The sequence below is a fragment of the Entelurus aequoreus genome, linkage group LG06 (genome assembly GCF_033978785.1).
Source record: "Entelurus aequoreus isolate RoL-2023_Sb linkage group LG06, RoL_Eaeq_v1.1, whole genome shotgun sequence".
NCBI classification, from domain to species: Eukaryota; Metazoa; Chordata; class Actinopteri; order Syngnathiformes; family Syngnathidae; genus Entelurus; species Entelurus aequoreus.
Genome location: NC_084736.1, coordinates 81,214,208 through 81,240,612, shown reverse-complemented (window position 1 = coordinate 81,240,612; position 26,405 = coordinate 81,214,208). Strand labels below are relative to the sequence as shown.

At 37.9% G+C, this 26,405-nt stretch overlaps 2 protein-coding genes across 4 annotated transcripts in view; one reads left to right on the top strand and one right to left on the bottom strand.

Annotated features, from left to right (window-relative positions):
- ranbp1 (RAN binding protein 1) overlaps nucleotides 1-3,359 on the bottom strand; it is a 14,358-nt gene extending 10,999 nt beyond the window's left edge. Inside the window, exon 1 of the mRNA XM_062051617.1 lies at nucleotides 3,200-3,359. Within this exon, the coding sequence (XP_061907601.1) occupies nucleotides 3,200-3,214 (15 nt within the window). The 5' untranslated portion in view covers nucleotides 3,215-3,359. The remainder of the gene's footprint in view (nucleotides 1-3,199) is intronic.
- A 4,209-nt stretch (nucleotides 3,360-7,568) lies between these two features.
- trmt2a (tRNA methyltransferase 2 homolog A) lies at nucleotides 7,569-24,249 on the top strand. Of its 3 annotated transcripts, none has more exons than XM_062051615.1 (12): nucleotides 7,569-7,723; nucleotides 10,055-10,624; nucleotides 12,315-12,423; nucleotides 13,966-14,147; nucleotides 18,673-18,787; nucleotides 18,885-19,000; nucleotides 21,178-21,289; nucleotides 21,349-21,471; nucleotides 23,401-23,476; nucleotides 23,570-23,686; nucleotides 23,768-23,864; nucleotides 23,924-24,249. In XM_062051615.1, exons 2-12 carry the CDS (start codon nucleotides 10,062-10,064, stop codon nucleotides 24,096-24,098), a joined length of 1,785 nt encoding a protein of 594 aa, XP_061907599.1. In that variant the 5' UTR covers nucleotides 7,569-7,723; nucleotides 10,055-10,061; the 3' UTR covers nucleotides 24,099-24,249. The 3 variants fall into 3 exon arrangements, with proteins under 3 accessions (XP_061907599.1, XP_061907597.1, XP_061907600.1); XM_062051613.1 differs by having other exon boundaries at nucleotides 7,586-7,723; nucleotides 10,058-10,624; XM_062051616.1 differs by having other exon boundaries at nucleotides 7,631-7,727.
- Nucleotides 24,250-26,405: the final 2,156 nt, after the last annotated feature.

Here is a 26,405-nt window from a genome sequence, read left to right as displayed (position 1 = left end):
TATTTAGTTTTTATTTTATATATGTTGACTGCATTAACCCTGGCAATGGACCCTGTGTGTATATGTATGTTATTGCTATGCTAAAAGGATAAAGCCATTGTTTACAAATTTGGGTAAATAACCAGAAAATGTATATTTTGTTTTTTTCTTACTGTATCCAAAATGAACCGAACCGTGACCTCTAAACCGAGGCACGTACCGAACCGAAATTTTGTGTACCTTTACACCCTTATTATTGTTGCTACGAAATTTTTACCACCGGTGAAGAACCAATGAAACACAGTTGGACAATGGCTCCAATGCATGCTGGCAAGTTAGCAGCAACAACGGGCATCACCTAAGTTAGTGTTTTTCAACCTTTTTTGAGCCAAAGCACATTTTTTGCGTAGAAAAAATGCGGAGGCACACCACCAGCAGAAATCATTCAAAAATAAAACTCAGTTGACAGTAAAAAGTTGTCGCAATTGTAGGATATGACTTTAAAGCATAACCAAAGTAGGTGTACTGTCACCACCTGTCACATCACACCCTGACTTATTTGGAGTTTATTGCTGTTTTCCTGTGTGTAGTGTTTTAGTTATTGTCTTGTACTCCTATTTTGGTGGCTTTTTCTTTTTTTGGGGGTATTTTCCTGTAGCAGTTTTCATGTCTTCCTTTGAGCGATATTTCCCACATCTACTTTGTTTTAGCAATCAAGAATATTTCAGTTGTTTTTATCCTTCTTTGTGGGGACATTGTTGATCGTCACGTCATGTTCGGATGTACATTGTGGACGACGTCTTTGCTCCGCAGTAAGTCTTTGCTGTCGTCCAGCATTCTGTTTTTGTTGACTTTGTAGCCAGTTCAGTTTTAGTCTCGTTTTGCATAGCCTTCCCTAAGCTTCAATGCCTTTTCTTAGGTCAGTGGTTCTTAAACTGGGTTCGATCGAACCCTAGGGGTTTGGTGACTCAGGCTCAGGGGTTCGGCGGAGGTCAAGACACACCCGACTCATCGTGTAAATAAAAACTACTCCCTATCGGCGTATTACGTATACGGCAACAGCAGATATCACACTGATTTGCAGGTGTGTAATTTGTTGTGAGTTTATGCACTGCGTTGGTTTTGTTCTTTGAACAAGGTGATGTTCATGCACGGTTCATTTTGTGCACCAGTAATAAAACATGGTAACACTTTAGTATGGGGAACATATTCACCATTAATTAGTTGCTTATTAACATGCAAATTAGTAACATATTGGCTCTTAAATAGTCATTATTAAGTACTTATTAATGGCCTTATTATAACCCTAACCCTCTAACCCAAACCAAATAACTATAAATTAAGTCTTTGTTACTTAGAATATGTTCCCCCTGTCCAAAAAACTCTAAATTAAGTATTTGTTACTTAGAATATGTTCCCCATACTAAAGTGTTACCAAAAACATATAACTTTGTCTTGAATTTTAAAAAAAACAACAACATTTTATTTTTCACTAAAGGGTTCGGTCAATGCGCATATGAAACTGGTGGGGTTCGGTACCTCCAACAAGGTTTAGAACCACTGTCTTAGGGGCACTCACCTTTTGTTTATTTTTGGTTTAAGCATTAGATATCTTTTTACCTGCACACTGCCTTCCGCTGTTTCCGACATCTACAAAGCATTTAGCTACCTGCGGATATGGAAGAGTATTACACAGTTGCTTTGCCGAGCTCTAGACAGCACCGACACTCAACAACAACACATCATTTGCAGACTACAGTTACTCGTTTGCAAAACATATTTTTTAACCCAAATAGGTGAAATTAGGGTCTTGTTCACAAGTGAGGGAAGAATGGATCGTGAGATCGACAGGCGGATCGGTGCGGCGTCTTCAGTAATGTGGACGCTGTATCGATCCGTTGCGGCTAAGAAGGAGCTGAGCCGGAAGGCAAAGCTCTCAATTTACCGGTCGATCTACGTTCCCATCCTCACCTATGGTCATGAGCTTTGGGTTATGACCGAAAGGACAAGATCACGGGTACAAGCGGCCGAAATGAGGTCTCTCCCTTAGAGATAGGGTGAGAAGCTCAAAGTAAAGTAAAGCCGCTGCTCCTCCACATGGAGAGGAGCCAGATGAGGTGGTTCGGGCATCTGGTCAGGATGCCACCCGAATGCCTGCTTAGGGCACGTCTGACCTGTAGGAGGCCACGGGGAAGACCCAGGACACGTTGGGAAGACTATGTCTCCCGGCTGGCCTGGGAACGCCTCGGGATCCCCCGGGAAGAGCTGGACGAAGCGGCTGGGGAGGGGGAAGTCTGGGCTTCCCTGCTTAGGCTGCTGCCCCCACGACCCGACCTCGGATAAGCGGAAGAAGATGGATGGATAGGTGAAATTAGACAATCCACGGCACAGTGGTTGAAAAACCCTGACCTAAGGAGTGGCCAGATGCGACTAATACTCCAACAAAACATTACCAACCGTAATAAAACATCTAAAAGACTAAACAGACAACGTTTAAGTACATTTGTAGTTCTGGCAACGTTGTGTAACGGTGAGAACTGACTTAAAAGTGAGCAAGTTTAGATAACAAGGCCTTACACGAACAGGCTATTGCGGACTAAATGTGTTATTTACACAAAAAGGGTGAAACTATAAAGTTATTAACAGGTAGCTTGACTGGCGACTAGTATTAATTGTCGGTTGGTTAACTCAAGTAATTATTAAATAGCCTTGCCGGGAAACACTAACATGCGGAGGCGAGCTAACGTTAGCACGCTTGGGTTGGCGACGGTTGTGCTTGGTGGACAAAAAGAGTAAACAGGTCGCCAACGACACTTGACAAAATGGACACAATAAAATACAAAAATAAATAATAGTCGGCGTTAACAAAGTTGTTGTTTCTTAGGCCAGGCGTCTGCACAGTGACGTAGCCATTAGCATGCTAATGAGACTAGCGCTAACATGCTGACCGGCTGCTCACTTCAGAGCGCTAAACAGTCAAGTATTTACAAATAAAGACAACGTTTTTCATTGTAATATTTTAAACACCTTGTTATATTATTCCGAAACATCGGCTTAGCTTTTTCACGCATTGCCAAATCATTATCGGTAGTTTTGGGTTAGCAGTTTTTTTTCTATGAAACTTTTGGCGAATTGTAAAGCATCGGATGGTGTTTAGTCGACAAATATGAATTTCAAAGCAAACATGGTACATGCGATGATCGAAGAGTCGGGACCTCACCCTCGGGTCTGCCATAATATTGTAGATGTTGGTAGATTATGGATGTTATCGTAAAGATTCAAATCCCAAACTGGCCGCCGTTTCCCTTCAGCTTCGCTCACTTCCTCTTCCAGGTTTCGCGCGCCGAATTTGTCCGATACGTCATCACGTTGAGACGGAAGTAACATTTTTTTTGTTTGTTTTTATTTTTAACAAAGTAGAACATACGACGGACCTTTTATATATATATATATATATATATATATATATATATATATATATATATATATATATATATATATATATATATATATATATATATATATATATATATATATATATATTTTTTTTATATATATATTTTTTAATTGAACAACAAACATACATTTATAATGCACACAGTTTTGAGTAGCAATGACAACTCTACAGTTACAATGAGTTGGTAATTCGTGATTTTACGACTAACGTTAACAAAGGATATATGAGTAAAATATGATTTATGTTTTATTTGTTAATCTGGTACCCATTGTTACTAAAATGAAGTTACAACAATTGTAAATTGTGTTCGATTGTCCTTTAGTTTTGTCATTGAATTTGATTAACACCAACGTACACAACATTACATATTGTTGAGAATATGTGCTGTCATTGTTGTAATTTTGTTCCGACTTTGATTTATGGCACTGAATTTTATTGCTCAATATATATGTTTTGGTGCATTCACCGTGCTTTTATTGTGAAGCGACATCCGGTGACTTCCCGTGTCTCCGTTTCCTAAAGTCATACATTGACGAACACTTTACGTTGACGATGCTAAGCAAAAAAACACATACAACGACATATTAGAGAGTTCAGTAATAATTGTATCACGAAAAACATAAGGGGTGAAAATCTAATTACTGCGCAACCAGAAACAATATCAGAAATATAATACGAAGAGTAAATATCTGCGAGTGATAACTCTCAATAAGACACTGCTACACACGCCCCATTAGGGCGTGGTTAGTGCAACATCCGGGTACTGACCTCTACATTCTGTGAATGCGCACATGCGCAGAGAGGCGTGGATATCTTATATGGAGATGTCGCATCCATAGACATCTTATAAGTAGACGCAGCATTGGCTGCTGGGACGCGAGAAATTCGGCCGCCATCTTCAAGTGGTGACGACAGTTGACAGGCAGAAAACAAAGATGCTAAACTGACAGTTGACAGGTAGAAAACAAAGATGCTAAACTGACAGTTAGAAAACAAAGATGCTAAACTGACAGTTGACAGGTAGAAAACAAAGATGCTAAACTGACAGTTGACAGGTAGAAAACAAAGATGCTAAACTGACAGTTGACAGGTAGAAAACAAAGTTGCTCAACTGACAGTTGACAGGTAGAAAACAAAGATGCTAAACTGACAGTTGACAGGCAGAAAACAAAGATGCTAAACTGACAGTTGACAGGTAGAAAACAAAGATGCTAAACTGACAGTTGACAGGAAGAAAACAAAGATGCTAAACTGACAGATGACAGGTAGAAAACAAAGATGCTAAACTGACAGTAGACAGATAAAAAACAAAGATGCTAAACTGACAGTTGACAGGAAGAAAACAAAAATGGTAAACTGACAGATGACAGGTAGAAAACAAAGATGCTAAACTGACAGTTGACAGGTAGAAAACAAAGATGCTAAACTGACAGTTGACAGGAAGAAAACAAAGATGCTAAACTGACAGATGACAGGTAGAAAACTAAGATGCTAAACTGACAGTTGACAGGTAGAAAACAAAGATGCTAAACTGACAGTTGACAGGAAGAAAACAAAGATGCTAAACTGACAGATGACAGGTAGAAAACAAAGATGCTAAACTGACAGTAGACAGATAAAAAACAAAGATGCTAAACTGACAGTTGACAGGAAGAAAACAAAGATGCTAAACTGACAAATGACAGGTAGAAAACTAAGATGCTAAACTGACAGTAGACAGATAAAAAACAAAGATACTAAACTGACAGTTGACAGGAAGAAAACAAAGATGCTAAACTGACAGATGACAGGTAGAAAACAAAGATGCTAAACTGACAGTTGACAGGTAGAAAACAAAGATGCTCAACTGACAGTTGACAGGTAGAAAACAAAGATGCTAAACTGACAGTTGACAGGTAGAAAACAAAGATGCTAAACTGACAGTTGACAGGTAGAAAACAAAGATGCTAAACTGACAGTTGACAGGTAGAAAACAAAGATGCTCAACTGACAGTTGACAGGTAGAAAACAAAGATGCTAAACTGACAGTTGACAGGTAGAAAACAAAGATGCTGGGCTGGTGTTCAGCGTTTTCCTGCTCAAATGAGCGTACTGTTGAAAATAGTAAGATTTAACATTAACGTACTATTGGTTGTATTATGTGAAACGAATATTACCACAGAGTTGAGAAGGATCAAAGATCTTCAATAGTAATGAAATCGTAGCCGCTAGCAAACGAGTATGACCATAATAGAATTGCTTGTCAATGAAATTAATTACATTTAAAAATGTCATACTTGAATAACATAAAGTTGAAATAAATGATAAAGATAAAGATTGTAAAAGCCAGATTGGTGGTTTTAGCTGATATAAAGACTTTCAGGTGTTTATATATGTTTATGTTTAAGTATTTGGCAGACGCTTTTATCCAAAGTGACATACATAAAAAATACATATAAAACAATCACTGAATGATCATTTAAGGGAAGAATGTAATACAAAATATCAATACAAAGTGTAAAGTCAGAATAAACTCTCTGCTGCTGCAGCAACAGAGATACAGTCTATAAGATATATAGATATTAGGGATGTCCGATAATGGCTTTTTTGCAGATATCCGATATTCCGATATTGTCCAACTCTTAATTACTGATACCTATATCAACCCATACCGATATATACAGTCGTGGAATTAACACATTATTATGCCTAATTTGGACAACCAGGTATGGTGAAGATAAGGTCCTTTAAAAAAAATAAAAATAAAATAAAATAAGATAAATAAATTAAAAACATTTTCTTGAATAAAAAAGAAAGTAAAACAATATAAAACCAGTTACATAGAAACTAGTAATTAATGAAAATGAGTCAAATTAACTGTTAAAGGTTAGTACTATTAGTGGACCAGCAGCACGCACAATCATGTGTGCTTACGGACTGTATCCCTTGCAGACTGTATTGATATATATTGATATATAATGTAGGAACCAGAATATAACCGACTTTTTGTAACCGATACCGATAATTTCCGATATTACATTTTTGAGCATTTATTATTCATCTCTAATATATATCTAATGTATTCATACATTGTTTATGTAGGATATAGGCATGTATATATAACCTAATCATATTGTTTCTTCAATTTAAAAATAGCTGACCGTTTTTTTCTCCCTTCTCTGGGATTATATTCCCAGTTTTGATCTCGGACGTCTGGTCACTTATAGCATATAAGAATATTCTATTACTGTTAAGCAAACTATGAATAATAAAACACGCCAAAACATGTGTCCTTTATCATAGCTCAGTGGTTCTTAACCTGGGTTCGATCGAACCCTAGGGGTTCGGTGAGTCGGCCTCAGGGGTTCGACGGAGGTAAAGACACATCCGACTTATCATGTAAATAAAAACTTCTCCCTATCAGCGTATTATGGATACCCCCAAACAATGTTCCCTCTAATTTTCCATCTGATTTGCAGGGTGTTTGATTGATCGATTGAAACTTTTACTAGCAGATTGCAAAGGAAGAGAATACACAGTACAGTACATATTCCGTACAATTGACCACTAAATGGCAACACCCCAATAAGATTTTCAACTTGTTTAAATCGGGGTCCACGTTAATCAATTCATGGTAATGTGTGTAAGGTGTGTAATTTGTTTTGAGTTCGTGCACTGTGTTGGTTTTGTTCTTTGAACAGGGTGATGTTCATGCATGGTTCATTTTGTGCACCAGTAAAATAAACATATGACTTTTTCTTGAATTTGAAAAAATATATATATATTTTTTTTCCACTAAAGAAGGTGAATACTGGTGGAGTTCGGTATCTCCAACAAGGTTAAGAACGACTGTCATAGCTACACGTATGACAAAAAAGCGCGTGAAAATCAGTGGTATTCAGTGAGGTAAGATGAATTAAATGCGCTGACAGTTCATTGCTCCTGCCAAATGAATTGCACTGAGTGGAGCGGATCACCACTCCAAGATGGCGGCCCCGCGTCTCGTCAGCGCCAGTAGGCAGTAGCGCTCCATGCTGCGTACCCTTATAAGATGTCTAATGCATACGCCTGTAAGTACGGAAGTGCCGAAGCACACATTTGTACACCATTTCTGAAAAATGTGTATATTTTGTCATTGACCTCCTGGCAGGACTTTGACTTGATGAAAACAACAAGTAACGTGTTAAAACGGCAGCTCTCGGACAACAAATGAGCGCGTACCGCTTTAAGAGAGTTGAAAGGTCACAGCGCCACGTGGTCACATCAACATGGCGGCAGTAGTCTAGTGTTGACAAGAAGAGTCGGGAGGTAAGTAAGTTACCTCTTCAATGAAACATGTTCACGTTAGCCAATGAAGAGTGCTAAAAGTTGTCTTAGCTGCGTGGCTATGCTCGCTTCAACCTTAAATGTGTCGTGTTGCTTTTGTGTACCCTCTGCGTGACTAATGTATGAATATGTCGGTTTAGAGAAGACCTGGGCAAACTAAGGTCCGGGGGCCACATGTGGCCTGTTTAACTTTTCAATCTGGCCCGCACGACATTCCCAAAAGTTTTTTTTTAGATCGTTAAGATCAGGGGTCTCAAACTCAATTTACCTGGGGGCCACTGGATGCAGAAACTGGGTGAGGCTGAGCCATACTTGCCAACCTTGAGACCTCCGATACCGGGAGGTGGGGTGTGTGGGGGGCGTGGTTAAGAGGGGAATATATTTAAACTAGAATTCACCAACTCAAGTATTTCATATATATATGTATATGTATGAAATACTTGACTTTCAGTGAATTCTAGCTAGCTATATATATATATATATATATATATATATATATATATATATATATATATATATATATATATATATATATATATAAAATAAATACTTGAATTTCAGTGTTCTGGAGGCTATCCAGTAGATGGCAGTATTGTCCTGTTTAAGAGTGTCACAACATTGCTGTTTACGGCAGAAGAACTGCTTTACGGTAGACTAAACAGCAGTCACGTTTAGCATTTAGCGTTTACCCTTGCAGCACTAACTCTTCCGGGACGCTACAATATACACCCCCCGCTACCACCAGTGGATCTAACATAGTGGATCTAACATAATAGTGTGAGAGTCCAGTCCATAGTGGATCTAACATAATAGTGAGAGTCCAGTCCATAGTGGATCTAACATAATATTGTGTGAGTCCAGTCCATAGTGGATCTAACATAATAGTGAGAGTCCAGTCCATAGTGGATCTAACATAATAGTGAGAGTCCAGTCCATAGTGGATCTAACATAATATTGTGAGAGTCCAGTCCATAGTGGATCTAACATAATAGTGAGAATCCAGTCCATAGTGGATCTAACATAATATTGTGAGAGTCCAGTCCATAGTGGATCTAACATAATATTGTGAGAGTCCAGTCCATAGTGGATCTAACATAATATTGTGAGAGTCCAGTCCATAGTGGATCTAACATAATATTGTGAGAGTCCAGTCCATAGTGGATCTAACATAATATTGTGAGAGTCCAGTCCATAGTGGATCTAACATAATAGTGAGAGTCCAGTCCATAGTGGATCTAACATAATATTGTGAGAGTCCAGTCCACAGTGGATCTAACATAATAGTGTGAGAGTCCAGTCCATAGTGGATCTAACATAATAGTGAGAGTCCAGTCCATAGTGGATCTAACATAATAGTGTGAGAGTCCAGTCCATAGTGGATCTAACATAATATTGTGAAAGTCCAGTCCATAGTGGATCTAACATAATAGTGTGAGAGTCCAGTCCATAGTGGATCTAACATAATAGTGAGAGTCCAGTCCATAGTGGATCTAACATAATAGTGAAAGTCCAGTCCATAGTGGATCTAACATAATAGTGTGAGAGTCCAGTCCATAGTGGATCTAACATAATAGTGTGAGAGTCCAGTCCATAGTGGATCTAACATAATAGTGAGAGTCCAGTCCATAGTGGATCTCACATAATAATGAGAGTCCAGTCCATAGTGGATCTAACATAATAGTGTGAGAGTCCAGTCCATAGTGGATCTAACATAATAGTGAGAGTCCAGTCCATAGTGGATCTAACATAATATTGTGAAAGTCCAGTCCATAGTGGATCTAACATAATAGTGTGAGAGTCCAGTCCATAGTGGATCTAACATAATAATGAGAGTCCAGTCCATAGTGGATCTAACATAATAGTGTGAGTCCAGTCCATAGTGGATCTAACATAATAGTGAGAGTCCAGTCCATAGTGGATCTAACATAATAGTGAGAGTCCAGTCCATAGTGGATCTAACATAATAGTGAGAGTCCAGTCCATAGTGGATCTAACATAATAGTGAGAGTCCAGTCCATAGTGGATCTAACATAATAGTGAGAGTCCAGTCCATAGCGGGTGTCTCATTCAGTAATAAAAATAAAAATTCCATTTAGTTTTTTAAGGTCGTCTGTTATAACGTTTTTAGCATTCAATCAGACATTATTGTGAGTTTTTGTATTAGTGTTCCTAAAAATCAGATATACCGGCCCCCAGAAACTTTTTTCCCCAACATTTGGCCCCCGAGTCAAAATAATTGCCCAGGCCTGTTTTAGTGGGTGTTTCCCAGAGTATTTTGTTGTTGTTGAGAAAGTAATATGACTACTTTGTTAGCAGAGTCATGGAAGATTCTTCTAGTAGCAGTGTGGTGACTGAAGCACCTACCCAGGAGCGTGCAGCCACAGATGATGTCAACACGACATCCGACCCCGGCATGTACGGTTACATCAAGCAGGACCTCTTCACCTCCGAGATCTTCAAAGTGGAGATCCAGAACCTTCCCAAGTTCATCGGCTTTAACGACCTGAAGAAGTTTCTGGCCAAGCACGGCCTGAACCCGCACAAAGTCAAGCTGTTGAGCAGGTTCGCCTTCGTCACCTTTAAGAACGAGGAGGAGCGCGACAAGGCCATGAAGATGGTGCACGGCATGCAGTGGAGGGGCCAGGTGTTGAGCGTCAGGCTGGCTAAGCCCAAAGCGGACCCCATTCAGAGGAAGAGGAAGCAGCAGCAGGAGGATGAGGAGGGAGCAGGAGGGCAGCCTCCTGCCAAGCGAGCAGAAGGTGATGAGGAGGAGCTGAGTGTCCAAATTGCCAACGTGGTGACCCCTCTGTGGAATGTTCCTTATGAGGAGCAGCTGAAGAGGAAGCAGCAGGAGGCTGTGCGGGTTCTGCAGGGCTTGGCAAAGTGAGTACACGGGCACAAGTTTCAAACTTTAACTGACATCACAGAGGATATAATATGTCTTTCATGGAAAACTTCCATTTTACCATTTTTACCACAGTTTTATCTCCCGTGTAAAAAAAAAAATCCTCCCTCGGTAACACTCCGTTTTAGGGATTTCACGGTATGAACATTTCTTATCACGGTTATTATTAGAGATGTCTGATAATATCGGCCGATAAATGCTTTAAAATGTAATATCGGAAATTATTATATTTTTAGGCCATGTCACGATACACGATACATATATTGATATTTTGTCTTAGCCTTGAATGAACACTTGATGCATATAATCACAGCAGTATGATGATTCTATGTGTCTACATTAAAACATTCTTCTTCATACTGCATTAATATATGCTACTTTTAAACTTTCATGCAGAGAGGGAAATCACAACTAAAAGTGTATTTATTAAACAGTTATTAAGCAGTACAGTGTTTCCCATAAACTGCCAAGATACCTGTGGCGGTGGGGGCGTGGCTATGGGCGTGGTCATCATATCATCGAGTAATTTGCATAATTTACTACAATGATATGATTTTCTCTAAAAAGGCTCAAAAAATGTATACTTACTAATTAATAATAACAGTTTTGTTTTAAACGTCCATCCATTTTACAATATAATTACAACACTTTATGTACATATTTATATACAGATTTGAACAATAAGTTATTCACTGAAATATATTTATTAATTGTGGTTCTTACAAAAAATATATCTTATAAAATATAAAAGCTAAAATGTCTCTTAAAGCTCTGCCCCTTTTAATTAGTGCATACTAAATAATTTAACTTTAGCCTACTACTACAACCATATTATTTACCAGCAACATAAAGTGAAACAGAGGCAGAGGTGTCCTGCCACAATCAGTAACAAATAAACAGAAAACAGTAGTGGTCAAATACAAATAAGGCAACAAGAGAAGTATCCTACACTTCTCTTTTGTAAAGTAAATCTGAACAGCCTATATGGGCATCTACATCAACTATATGATTTGCCTGAGAAGCTGGACAGGACAAAAAAAACCAAAAAAAACATTTTTTATTTTTTTATTTTTTAAAATTTGTGTCGGACGTAATTCTTTCGTGGCGGGCCGCCACAAATAAATGAATGTGTGGGAAACACTGCAGTGGCACAAACATTCATGTCATTTCAAAACAGAAAGTGCAGGATTGTCAGAGATATTTTAAAACAAGCTATTAGTGCATGATGTCACTAAGATGACATATCAAAACAACACTAAATTAAAGTGCACTTTTTGTACAGAACGCCACTACAATAGTTCAAAACAAATAAAGTGCAGTTTTGTGCATGATGTCACACAAGATATTTCAATAAGTGTCAAATAAAAATGAGCTGCATAATAGGAAATCAAATATGTGGTAGGTTCCTGCGGACGTTATCTCCTTCTGTTGTTGACTATTTCTTTCATACGGTGTTGATGTGGAAATGGTTGACACGGCATTTTATTGGTGTGGCACTGAACGGAGATGTTGACATGCGGAGTTTCAAGCACTCTTCATTCTCTAACGGGTGACTTTTCAAATGATGCTACAAATTAGCAGTAATGCTACTTTTTGTAGCATCGCTTTTGCCCCACACAAAATGTTGACAAGTGTGATATTCACTGCAATTTCTTCTTTTCCCATCAGAGAGATTGGCAAAACCAACAAAGGTATACTGCCTTGGCTCTTTGACATGAAAGGAAAATACAACAAAATGTGTTGTCCCCTGGAAACTATTCAGCCATCTCCTACACAGGTTTGTGTCACACCACACACACACACACACACACCCTACAGATCAGAAAATGCATACAACATTTTGCCCTAAATTAAGCAATTTCAAGCATGAAAAATATGTAACTGGACTAAAAATATCAATACTACTGTAGTATTTTCCACAAGATGAGACCAAACCAATCAGAGAATGCTGTTCAGTATTGTGGCCGCTGATTGGCTTAGCCTCAGGCAGCTTTACTATAATAGAATTAAAATAATATAAAGATGGCTAAAGGGTGTTAGTTCACGTCGAGAGGGCTTTTAATTGATTGATTGAAACTTTTATTAGTAGATTGCACAGTACAGTACATATTCTGTACAATTGACCACTAAATGGTAACACCCCAATAAGTTTTTCAACTTGTTTAAGTCGGGGTCCATGTTAATCAATTCATGGTACAAATATATACTATCATCATAATACAGTCATCACACAAGTTAATCATCAGAGTATATACATTGAATGCGTGCAGCAGCATTGGTGAGGGAGGGGCAGAGACAGAGAGAGAGAGAGAGTTATGATAAACGCGCATGCGTCGCCAGGCTCTGCTTTTTATCCATAGATTTATCACATTTAATTGTTTATTATCTATAGCAGGGGTGTCAAAAGTGTGCCCCCGGAGGCCATTTGCGGCCCACAGCTAATGTTTTAAAGGCCCACGGCACATTCTAAAAATACTATTCAAATAAACAAAAACATAACAAAAGTGAAATAAAAAAGCTTAAAGGTTAAATGTCATTTAGAAAAAGTTGCAATGTTGACTAATAAAACAAAGCTGTTTTTTTTTTCTTTCAAACTGTCATTGCTCAAAACATAATATTGAATCAAAATCAATGTTATTATGAATTATTGACCTATCCAAGGTTCCCATTACTTCACATCAAATATTACACTAAGAAAAATATTTTTGGTGGAAGATTTAGCAAATTTGGTATATAAATAACCCAAAAATGTATATTTTGTTGTTTTCTTACTGTACCGAAAATGAACCGAACCGTGACCTCTAAACCGAGGTACGTACCGAACCGAAATTTTTGTGTACCGTTACACCCTTAGTATATAGTATAAGTTTTAGATCTTTGAGTTCAACTCCTGAAAATGGGAGCAAAAATGTATTTATTTATTTTTGTTTAGTATATGTCTTTTTATTTAAAGTACTGGGCACTCCATGATTTATCCAGGCTACCATGAATTGATTAACGTGGACCCCGACCTAAACAAGTTGAAAAACTTAATGGGGTGTTACCATTTAGTGGTCAATTGTACAGAATATGTACTGTACTGTGCAATCTACTAATACAAGTTTCAATCAATCAATCAATCAAAACCACATTGTATTAGTTACACTCATTAAAAGATTAACTAAATCAACAGATTATGAATCTAGGCTTTTTCCCCCTAATCGATTAATTGTTGCAGCCCTAAAAACCACTGAATGATTTTCAGTTTATATTAAAAAAATGACATTTCAGTTCAACACATTTAAATCCAGCGATGTCCAACCTCTGCTTCTCCTGACAGAGCAACTACAGAAACAAGTGTGAATTCCTCGTCTCCATGGGCGCAGATGGGGAAGATAAGACAGTCGGGTTCCGCTTGGGGAAATATAAAGGTGGTTCTTGTGCTGTTGTGGGCCCGGAGGAAGCGTGCCACGTCTCAGCCGAGGCTAAGAAAGTTGTCCACGCGTTTCAGAAATTTATCAGGTTTGTAAAATCCTCCTCCCAGTATGCTTTAAAGGGGTCTCATCCTGCTCATTTTATTTTTGAAAATATATGCGCACTTCAGTATTTGTGTCCAAATCTCATTGTGTAGATGGTAAATATGCGTTCTTCTGTTGGCCTACATGTTCAAATTGACCTCTGTTGCAATTAATCAGGAGCAATACAAGTGTGAATCAGGATCAAATACTTAGGCCTACAGTACAAATAACATTAATGGAGGTAGGGTTGCACGATATAGATATGATATAAATATGGTCGACGATAAAGGTTTTTATACTCTCACAATAGTGCATGTTGATGACACATTCTAGCTGTTTTGAATGACCGCATCAACGCAATGTAGCATTCTTGCTAACGTCTAAGGCAGGGGTCACCAACGCGGTGCCCGCGGGCACCAGGTAGCCCGTAAGGACCAGATGAGTAGCCCGCTGGCCTGTTCTAAAAATAGCAGCACTTACCAGTCAGCTGCCTGTATTTTTTAAATTTTATTTATTTACTAGCAAACTGGTCTCGCTTTGCCCGACATTTTTAATTCTAAGAGAGACAAAACTCAAATAGAATTTGAAAATCCAAGAAAATATTTTAAAGACTTGGTCTTCACTTGTTTAAATAAATTCATTAATGTTTTACTTTGCTTCTTATAACTTTCAGAGGGACAATTTTAGAGAAAAAATACAACCTTAAAAATTATTTTAGGATTTTTAAACACATATACCTTTTTACCTTTTAAATTCCTTCCTCTTCTTTCCTGACAATTTAAATCAATGTTCAAGTAAATTTATTGTTTTTATTGTAAAGAATAATAAATACATTTTAATTTAATTCTTCATTTTAGCTTCTCTTTTTTCAACGAAGAATATTTGTGAAATATTTCTTCAAACTTATGATTAAAATTCAAAAAAAATATTCTGGCAAATCTAGAAAATCTGTAGAATCAAATTTAAATCTTATTTCAAAGTCTTTTGAATTTCTTTTAAAATTTTTGTTCTGGAAAATCTAGAAGAAATAATGATTTGTCTTTGTTAGAAATATAGCTTGGTCCAATTTGTTATATATTCTAACAAAGTGTAGATTGGATTTTAACCTTTTTAAAACATGTCATCAAAATTCTAAAATTAATCTTAATCAGGAAAAATTACTAATGATGTTCCATAAATTATTTTTTTAATTTTTTCAAAAAAGATTCGAATTAGCTAGTTTTTCTCTTCTTTTTTTCGGTTGAATTTTGAATTTTAAAGAGTCGAAATTGAAGATAAACTATGTTTCAAAATTAATTGTCATTTTTTTGGTGTTTTCTCCTCTTTTAAACCGATTAATTAAGTGTAAATATCATTGATTTTTAATAATAACATAGAGTTAAAGTTAAATTGAGCAAATTGGCTATTTCTGGCAATTTATTTAAGTGTGTATCAAACTGGTAGCCCTTCGCATTAATCAGTGCCCAAGAAGTAGCTCTTGGTTTCAAAAAGGTTGGTGACCCCTGGTCTAAGGTCTCTCCGCAAAGCCACTTCTAAGTAAGGATGATGTTCGAAACCGATTCTCCCGGTTGTTCGATAAGAAAAGAACCGATTCCATGGACTCGAATCCCTTTTTGAGAACCGGTTCCTGTTATCGAGGCCACTATAGTAAAGAAAAAGAGTTGGTTCTTTATTCGAATCCCTGAGAACGAATCCCAAATGGGCAATGTTATGCCCATTTGATTGTAGACTCTTACTGACACCTTGTGGCGATATGAAAATACTACGCGTCAATAGTTTGGGCACTTCCGGGTTGACGATGTTAGTCCAGTTCATGGGACAATTGAGAAGTAGACAAGTTGTGTTAGCTCTTCAAAGCCTTGGAAAAGATAAGTCTGTAAGTAAACTGTTTAACTTGTTTATGTAACTCAATATTAAGGTGGAAAGTGGTTACATTTGATACTAAGATGTTTATTGAGAAACGATTTTTGTGCACTGTTTCAATGGATGTTTTGAGGACTTAAAATGGCTGCCAGTCGTGTATTTCCACCATCGAAATAGTTTCAACACTCAGAAGTATTTGTTTGATGATAGTACTGTATATTTGTGTGAAGCTAATATTTACATATTGTGTATTACATTTCAGTATGTTAATTGAATCACATAGCTTATACATTTGTCATTGTGTGTATTTCAGTTTAAAAAACAAAAACAAAAAACAGTCCAGTGCAAGACAAAAGTAAAGATAGGAAAAGACAAAGCAAGATCAACAGCAATAAAGAGCCTAACTGGATTAATCTGCTTTGGAACTTTATTAGATGTCTTGGATTGTTTGTTAGCATGTTCCAATAGCAGCAGAAGTGCACTTTTTAGAAAGCTATATTATTTTCAGTTTTGTGCCCAAGGGACTGATTTTATTCAACACTATTATTATTTATACACCTATAGTGATCACAAAGACAGGTTGTTTTTGTGTTACTGTATATATTTGTTTTTCTGAAAAATCCCTCTTAATATACTTTGGGTAACAACAGTCAATATTTATTTTTTTTATTTTTTTAGGGGGGGTAACAGTCAATTTTTATTTATTTTTTGTCTTATAAAACAAAAGTGAGCTTTTGTTAAACCAAATATTGTGTTTTTTTCCATATACAACAACCTATCTGGATTCGATAAGAGAATCGATAAGGAATCGGTTCGATAAGAGGATTCGATAATGGGCTCGAACTCGATAATTTCTTATCAAACATCATCCCTACTTCTAAGTGAGCAAACCTCACCTCCATGGCGGAAAATAAACAGTTTCTTACAAAGATTATCAGAGGAATAGGTAAATATGCTGCACTACACACTCTAGGGCAGTGTTTTTCAACCACTAGTGTGCCGTGAGATAGAGTCTGGTGTGCTGTGGGAGATTATGTAATTTCACCTATTTGGGGTAAAAAATATTTTTTGCAAACCAGTAATTATAGTCTGCAAATGATGTCTTGTTGTTGAGTGTCGGTGCTGTCTAGAGCTCGGCAGAGTAACCGTGTAATACTCTTCCATATCAGTAGGTGGCAGCAGGTAGCTAATTGCTTTGTAGATGTGGGGAACAGCGGGAGGCAGTGTGCAGGTAAAAAGGTATCTAATGCTTAAACTGAAAATAAACAAAAAGGTAAGTGCCCCTAAGAAAAGGCATTGAAGCTTAGGGAAGGCTATGCAGAACGAAACTAAAACTGAACTGGCTGCAAAGTAAACAAAAACAGAATGCTGGATGACAGCAAAGACTTACTGTGGAGCAAAGATGGCGTCCACAATGTACATCCGAACATGAGATGACAATCCACAATGTCCCCACGAAGAAGGATAAAAACAAAGTGGATAACGCTCAAAGGAAGACATGAAACTGCTACACGAAAATACCAAAAAGAGAGAAAAAGCCACCAAAATAGGAGCGCAAGACAAGAAGTAAAACACTACACACAGGAAAACAGCAAAAAAGTCCAAATAAGTCAGGGTGTGATGTGACAGGTGGTGACAGTACACCTACTTTGAGACAAGAGCTATAGTGATGCATGCTTGGTTATGGTTTAAAGTCATATCCAACAATTGCGACAACGACTTTTTACTGTCAACTGAGTTTCGTTTTTTAATGATGTCTGCTGGTGGTGTGCATCCGCATTTTTTCGACGCAAAAAATGTGCCTTGGCTCAAAAAAGGTTGAAAAACACTGCTCTAGGGGCACATGCTAACCACAAGCTAGAGCTCTTGAATGCTAAAAAGTACAAATATCGACAGTAACTATACAAAGTATATTGTCAGTATATGATCGATACTATAGTGGTATGATCTTTATTTTTTATGAATGAGATTTTGTCGATTTTATTGTTTACAAACTTGAGAAATAAAGTCCCTGTACACAGGAGGACTTTAAAGGCAGAAACCAAAAGACTGAAGTCAGAGCTAATTGTAGGAAATAATGTAAAATATTTGATTGATATTGTTATTCCGCAAACCTGTGGTTTTGTCTGATTATAGTTGTCATCAAATATCTAATAATTCAATGACTTTGAAAATGTTACAGTATCAGCAATGATATGACCAATACTGCCCATGTAACGATTTGGTATGGTATTGATACCCTAATTTGTAGTAGCGCCCAAAACTAATGTAAAGTATCGGAAGAATAAGTGCTTATTACATTTTAAGAGAAGTGTACGTATAATCGTTACAACAGAAAGTAACCAGATATTAGCAAGTAGATCAATAATAGTTGTGAGAAAATAATACAAGCGGAAATGATGTACTGGTAATGTTACCGCGTATGTCAGCAGCTAAATTAGGAGATTTTGTTACCCGCTTTAAAATAGTTCTATTAGTATTTACATACCAAGTACCAGATATATGTTGTGATACATATCTTTATCGTAGGAGGCTGCAATATAAAGTATATTGTAATACAGATTTTAGGCCGCATTGCCCATCCCTAAGTGGAGGTGGTAATGTTCACATATCATACTTGGTGTTATTAGACATGTTAATCAAGTTGATGTAAATTGATGGGCTAGGTCGACACCTTACACCGTCTACAGTCCTGAAACATATGAAGGGCACTGGAAGCAGCTGACTGTTCGGACCACCAGGACCAAACAAGCCATGGCAATGGCCTTCTTTAACCCTCAGGTAAACAAACACCCAGTGTTGTTTAGAACGCAGGTACTTTTATCAGCATTTACAAAGCGTCAGAACTTGGACGACTTCTTGCACTTTTCCATTCCAGAAACTTGAAGAAACAGAACTGGATGTGTTAAAGAGCTCCATGAAGAACTACTTCACGGATGGAGAGGGCAAAGACAGCGGAATAACCTCTCTGTACTTTGTCAGAGAGGGTCAAAGGTAAGAAGACAAATATTTGACAGTTTAACTAGGGGTGTAACGGTACACAAAAATGTCGGTTTGGTACGTACCTCGGTTTAGAGGTCACGGTTCGGTTAATTTTCGGTACAGTAAGAAAACAACAAAATATACATTTTTGGGTTATTTATTTACCAAATTTGCAAAATCTTCCACCAAAAATATTTTTCCTAGTGGAATATTTGATGTGAAGTAATGGGAACCTTGGATAGGTCAATAATTCATAATAACATTGATTTTGATTCAATATTATGTTTTGAGCAATGACAGTTTGAAAGAAAAAAAAGCAGCTTTGTTTTATTAGTCAACATTGCAACTTTTTCTAAATTGCATTTAACCTTTAAGCTTTTTTATTTCACTTTTGTTATGTTTTTGTTTATTTTAATAGTATTTTTAGAATGTGCCGTGGGCCTTTAAAACATTAGCTGTGGGCCGCAAATGGCCTCCGGGGGCACACTTTTGACACCCCTGCTATAGATAATAAAAAATTAAATGTGATAAATCTATGGATAAAAAGCAGAGCCTGGCGACGCATGCGCGTTTATCATAACTCTCTCTCTCTCTCTCTGTCTCTGCCTCACCAATGCTGCTGCGCGCACAATTTGTTTTGTTTTTAACCCCTTCTTAACCCTGGACGTACATTGAAAATACACGCAACCCTAACTCAAAATGCCGGACATTTGAGGCATTTAAGAATTCCGCCCTGACAGCTCCGCAAAAGAGGACATGTCCAGTGAAAAGAGGACGTATGGTCAGTCTATCCTAGCCCGTTAGCTGCTAGCATGCCGTGTGTTGTGCCTCGGTGTGCATTGTTTACACAACGTGCGTTACGCTACTTAATATGTCCGTGTAGAAACTCGTTCGGTACACCTCCGAACCGGAACCCCCGTACCGAAACGGTTCAATACAAATACACGTACTGTTACACCCCTAGTGTTAACATAGGATAAAGATGTATCAATAATCGTTTATTACTCTAATCATGATGTGCCTAAGATGGCAAACCCCTAATACACATTATAAACCAGCTGTTTTGCCAGAGAATAAGAAGACAAAGCAGGAGGGATCATTGTTGGCAGTAGGCAAAGATTAATCGATTAAATTGATTAGAAAAAGCTTCGAAATCTACCGCATTTTTCGGACTATAAGTCGCTCCGAGGATAAGTCACACCGGTCGAAAATGCATAATAAAGAAGGAAAAAAACATGTATAAGTCGCATTTTTTGGGGAAATGTATTTGATAAAAGCCAACACCAAGAATAGACATTTGAAAGGCAATTTAGAATAAATAAAGAATAGTGAACAACAGGCTGAATAAGTGTACGTTATATGAGGCATAAATAACCAACTGGTATGTTAACGTAACATATTATGGTAAGAGTCATTCAAATAACTATAACATATAGAACATGCTATACGTTTACCAAACAATCTGTCACTCCTAATCGCTAAATCCCATGAAATCTTATACGTCTAGTCTCTTACGTGAATGACATCAATAATATTTGATATTTTACGCTAATGTGTTAATAATTTCACACATAAGTTGCTCCTGAGTATAAGTCGCACCCCCGGCCAAACTATGAAAAAAAACTGCGACTTGTAGTCTGAAAAATGCGTGGACAGCACCTTTTAGCTCTTATTTCCAAAATTGTGTACACTACTGAATTGGGGTCTTATGGGCGCTTATGTGGACACTTATACTGCCATCTGGTGGTGTCAGAAGAGTATAACACACAATGGAATTTGGGGGGAAAAAAAGTGTAAAAATAAGAATTAGCATGTCACTAAACATGAAGTACACGTTTGTACTTATGGACATCATATCAAAAGATGATAATTAGTTTTTATTCTAATTAGGGTGCAATAAGCCCAAATAGCAAAGAGAAATTAGCATGTAAACAAACAGCTTGGGCCTTAAGAGGTTAACAAGCAGCGAGTGGCACCTTCACCCTTCTAAAAACACGGATGGCTCAGTTGTTTCAAACAATGGAAAAAAAGGTAGCCACAGTAGAAAGGTAATTTGCATCTCCAAAATAAATTCTATTTACTTTTTGCAAATGTGTTGTGGCCAATTATGTGACACGTTCAATTTGACCAGGATCAATGGTCAGGTGACGCTCATAAAATGTTCCATTACATTTATTTTCCCGCCAAAGACAATCCCCTAACGCTGAAGACTTGCCATGTGAGCTGGTGCTCGGAGACCACTGCATTCACGAGGAACTCCTCGGTCTACAATTCAGAATATCTCCTCATTCTTTCTTTCAGGTAAGAAACTATGCCCCTGAATGACTCCCCAAAGTGTTTCTCAAAATCCTGTTTGATAGGTGAATACTGCGGGAGCAGAGGTTCTGTACTCCACGGTGGGGGAATGGGCCCAATTGGATGAGAGCAGCACAGTTTTGGACGTGTGCTGTGGGACTGGAACTATTGGCATCTCTCTGGCTAAGGTATGTCAAACTGAAAGTGGTGGCACATGGTTTACCCTGGTGGTCACTACAGTGGGCAACTGTTCAAAGTGTTAGGAGTTAGGCCATGTCCACACGGATAGTTTCCAAAAACGCATATCCGAGGTTAAAAGGGTCTCCATCCACACGAGTGTAGTTTCAAAACGGTCTTTGTCCACACGCAAACGCATTGCAAAAAGTCAGTGTTCAAAAACAAGAAAAAAAATATACAAAAATGAGGGGTATTTTATTTGAATTAAGCAAAATTATCTGCCAATAGAACAAGAAAATTTGGCTTGTCAAGACTTTCCAAAACAAGTAAAATTAGCTAACCTCAATGAAGCCAAAAACACCTTAAAATAAGTATATTCTCACTAATAACAAGTGCACTTTTCTTGGTAGAAAAAAAAGAGACCTTTTTGCTCAATATATTGAAAAATATTCTTAAATGAAGTAAATGCTAGTGCCATTATCTTGACATAATGATATGCGCTCGGCATTACATTTCTTGAAACCAGCAAACTTATACTAAAAACTAATTTATTGTTCTTAATGGAAAGGCAACAAGGCAAGCGCTTGTTACTCTCGGCGTCTCCTAGCTGCTCAGGCAAATCATATTGTCTAAAAATGCATTTTTCCATCGACAACATGACATCATCGCGCCAAGTGCGTGCTCTTTCAGTCAATTAGTGCGCATATATACAGCCCGGCCCCCGGCCAACATTTTTTTTATTGTAATTTTGAGGAATTTATCTGAGTGTGCATGAACTATTTCTGTTCAAAATAGTTTGAAATGTTAAATGTTTAAATATGAACTGTCAGTTTACTGTACTGTGCCAACTGTACTACTATATGAGTACGTGTTTTCTATTGTTTCATTGAAAATAAAACAGCAAAGTCCATTTGGCTGTCATCTGTTTTAATTATGAGACACAATTGTGTCAAAGTCATGATTTTTTTTTTCATGCTTGAAGTAAGAAATTATTACTTTGAAAAAGCAGTTTTATACTTGTGAGTGTTGATGACACAGCTTTGCAACACTTGATATTCTAGTTTCAAGCATGTTTTACTCAATATACACTACCATTCAAAAGTTTGGGGTCACCCAAACAATTTTGTGGAATAGCCTTCATTTCTAAGAACAAGAATAGACTGTCGAGTTTCAGATGAAAGTTCTCTTTTTCTGGCCATTTTGAGCGTTTAATTCAATCAATCAATCAATCAATGTTTATTTATATAGCCCTAAATCACAAGTGTCTCAAAGGGCTGTACAAGCCACAACGACATCCTCGGTACAGAGCCCACATACGCCACAAATGTGATGCTCCAGAAACTCAATCTGCTCAAAGGAAGGTCAGTTTTGTAGCTTCTGTAACAAGCTAAACTGTTTTCAGATGTGTGAACATGATTGCACAAGGGTTTTCTAATCATCAATTAGCCTTCTGAGCCAATGAGCAAACACATTGTACCATTAGAACATTAGAGTGATAGTTGCTGGAAATGGGCCTCTATACACCTATGTAGATATTGCACCAAGAACCAGACATTTGCAGCTAGAATAGTCATTTACCACATTAGCAATGTATAGAGTGTATTTCTTTCAAGTTAAGACTAGTTTAAAGTTATCTTCATTGAAAAGTACAGTGCTTTTCCTTCAAAAATAAGGACATTTCAATGTGACCCCAAACTTTTGAACGGTAGTGTAATAATGAAATCCAGAGGCAAATTCATACATTTGCTGTTACAAGCGGCCCTCTGATGGCAGCCACAACTGCCATGTGGCCCTCAATGAAAACCAGTTTGACATCCCTGATCTAGAGTAGTACAAATCCTGAAGTTATAATTAACGCATTAAAGTAGCTATCTTTGTGAAACCACATTGTCCAGCTGTGGCAAGTATTGACATTAAACTGCATATTTTCATGTCTGCAGAGGGTCAAGAAGGTTATTGGCATCGAGCTGTGCCAGGCGGCAGTGGAAGACGGCAAAGCGAACACGAAACTTAACGGTAACGTCCCTCATCTATGATTGGTGTATGTATAGTATTTTACAACGGGTTTTAGGTGTGCATTTTCTTACTTGAAGTTCCATCTTCTTCAAGGTCTTAGTAACGTTGAGTTCCACTGCGGGAAAGCTGAAGAATTGTTGCCCAACATTCTCGGCGCTCTGGTGTCCCCCAGCATCACAGCCATTGTAGACCCACCAAGGGCGGGATTACGTGAGTTCAAAAAAAAAGAAAAGCCTGTAAAACATTCCCGTCATCTCGGTTAGCTGTAAGTAGATACTGTCTTAAATGTAGATTCCAAGGTGATACTCGCCATCAGGAGAGCGGCGCATCTGAAGAAGCTGATTTACGTGTCGTGCAACGCCAAGGCAGCTATGAATAACTTCATTGAGTGAGTTAACATTTTCATGCACCTGAACAACATTTTTCTTACAATTCAATCCTCTTCAGCCTGTGCAGGGCGCCCTCTAACAGAGTCCACGGAGCACCGTTCCGCCCTGTTCGAGCTATGGCTGTGGACATGTTTCCTCAGACGATGCACTTTGAGATGGTTCTTCTCTTTGAGAGGGAAAGCACCTCCCAGCAGCAGACCAATCATCCGGAAGAAAAGGTCTGTTCATCTTAGAAATGTGTGTGGACAAGACAGTCTCATTAAAGAATAATTCATGTACTGTAGATTTAAGTCTTTTTAATGATTTACCATCCAAATGATTTTTCCTTTTCGTTATCCTGTTATGCCTAATGATATACTTCTTTTGGAATAAAACTTCTATTATTTCAAAACTACCTGTGAAGTTTTTTTTTTAGTTCAATATCAAGGTTTTCTATACATTTGTGGGGGCACCTGGCTCATTAACACATACATGGACAGTGTGAATGTAGCTTGTAGATCACATCATACGCAAGATAATGTGTTGCCAACTTAGCGATTTTGGAATATTCTAGGGGTGTAACGGTACACAAAAATTTCGGTTCGGTACGTACCTCGGTTTAGAGGTCACGGTTCGGTTCATTTTCGGTACAGAAAACAACAAAATATAAATTTTTTGGTTATTTATTTACCAAATGTGTAAACAATGGCATAACATACATATACACACAGGGTCCATTGCCAGGGTTAATGTGGTCAACATATATAAAATAAAAACTAAATAAGATAAGGCTCAGAATGGTTTCTTAACAAAACCTTTCTACATATAAAGTGCTTTTTTTGATTGATTGATTGAGACTTTTATTAGTAGATTGCACAGTACAGTACATATTCCGTACAATTGACCACTAAATGGTAACACCCCAATAAGTTTTTCAACTTGTTTAAGTAAATCAACATTAAACTGCCTCAAGTTGTTGCTCGGATTAAATAAAATGACAAAACTTTTCTTCTACATATAAAAAGTGTAACATTAAACAGTTTTAAGTCAACTCAGCCTCAGATTAACTTTTCTTTTCCCCCCCAGCCTGGCTAACTTGGTAGTAAGAGGATATATGGGCTCATTGTTCTTCCACCATAGAAGTGGCTTAAAATCTAGTTTTTAATGCAATATGGACTTAAATCTGCTGCTATAAAAACATTTGTTATTGCTTTAGCCCTGTGTTGCACCTTTCCTGCTTCCGGCTCCCAGACCGTAGTCGAGGAGCGCAGGGGAGACACTCCTCCAGGGCCGATGTATTCTCGGGGCCAACACCCTTCACTCTACCCGGCAGGGGTCTCCACAGCTCTGGGGCCGTATTTATCAAGCGTCTTAGAGTGCCATTTTACACTCAAGTCCTGAGAATTTGCGAAATTTAGTCCTACTCTCAAACTTAAGAATAAAAGCTATTTATCAACTTTCTTAAGTCTAAGAATCACTCCTACTCTCCACGATATTTAAGAGACCTTCAGAGGTGTCCTAAGTGGTTAGGAGTTGCCAGCAGGGGATGGCACTGAGGCGAGAGAGACGTGCGCGAACGTTCAGGGAACGGAAGGATGTCCTGGCTTTGTTTGATGACGAGCAGCTGATCAAACGGTATCGTTTAGACAGATCGGGTATTATTTTTGACACAGATTTAATAATTTTCGATTCCATGTTGATTTCTGCATGTGTCTGCAGTGGGCTAGTATATATAGAGCCACCCACACCAGTTTCAAATTAGTTGCCTAATTAATGAATTGGAAAGAAAATGTTATGAGAGTAGCGTATGTGTGTGGCCCTTTAATAGGTGACAGCATGTGAGGTGAGTGAGGTCAGTGAGTGTGTGGGCGAGAGAAGAGAGGGAGCGGTAGCGTGAGTGCTGGATTGGCTGTGTGCAAGCAATCAATAAAGCAAGATTTGCAACTAATCGCCGGACTCATCATTCACCCTAAAGTCGTCCGCTGTGGAGACCCACTGCCGGGTAAAGTGAAGGGTGTTGCCCCGAGCATACATCGTCCCTGGAGAAGTGTCTCCCCTGCACTCTTCGACTACGGTCTGGGAGCAGAAAGCAGGAAAGGTGCAACAAAAAGGAAACATTTATTTTTGATTCATTGCCAATATTGTTTGTTTGTTTTGTATTATTTTGTAGTTTATTGTCAAAATATACACTCCCATTGTCCACTTAAATATTTCTAAGATATTTATTTATTCTTAGACAAAGGATTCCCTTCCGTGATTGGTCATTTCTATGGACACAGAAATGACGTCACCTAAAATTGCGTTTACGGCACATAGTAATGTCGTAATTCAGCTCTGAGTGTGACACTTAAGATTCAGTCCTACACTTCGCTGAAAGTGTGAGTAAGACGCTTGATAACTAACTTTTAAGTGCAGCTTTCAGCGGAGAATTTCTTTACTCTTAGCAGACTTCTTAGGAGTAATTCTAAGAAGCTTGATAAATACGGCCCCTGGACTCCAGGGTAAATGACGAGTCCGGCGATTAGTTGCAAATCGTGGCTTTATTGAGGTCTCGCACACAG

Coding starts and splice junctions, on each gene's coding strand:
- trmt2a (XM_062051615.1), top strand. CDS start 10,062: ATGGAAGATTCTTCTAGTAGCAGTGTGGTGACTGAAGCACCTACCCAG. Junction 12,424..13,965: donor TTCAGCCATCTCCTACACAG/GTTTGTGTCACA, acceptor TTCTCCTGACAG/AGCAACTACAGAAACAAGTG. Junction 19,001..21,177: donor TTTGTCAGAGAGGGTCAAAG/GTAAGAAGACAA, acceptor TTCCCGCCAAAG/ACAATCCCCTAACGCTGAAG.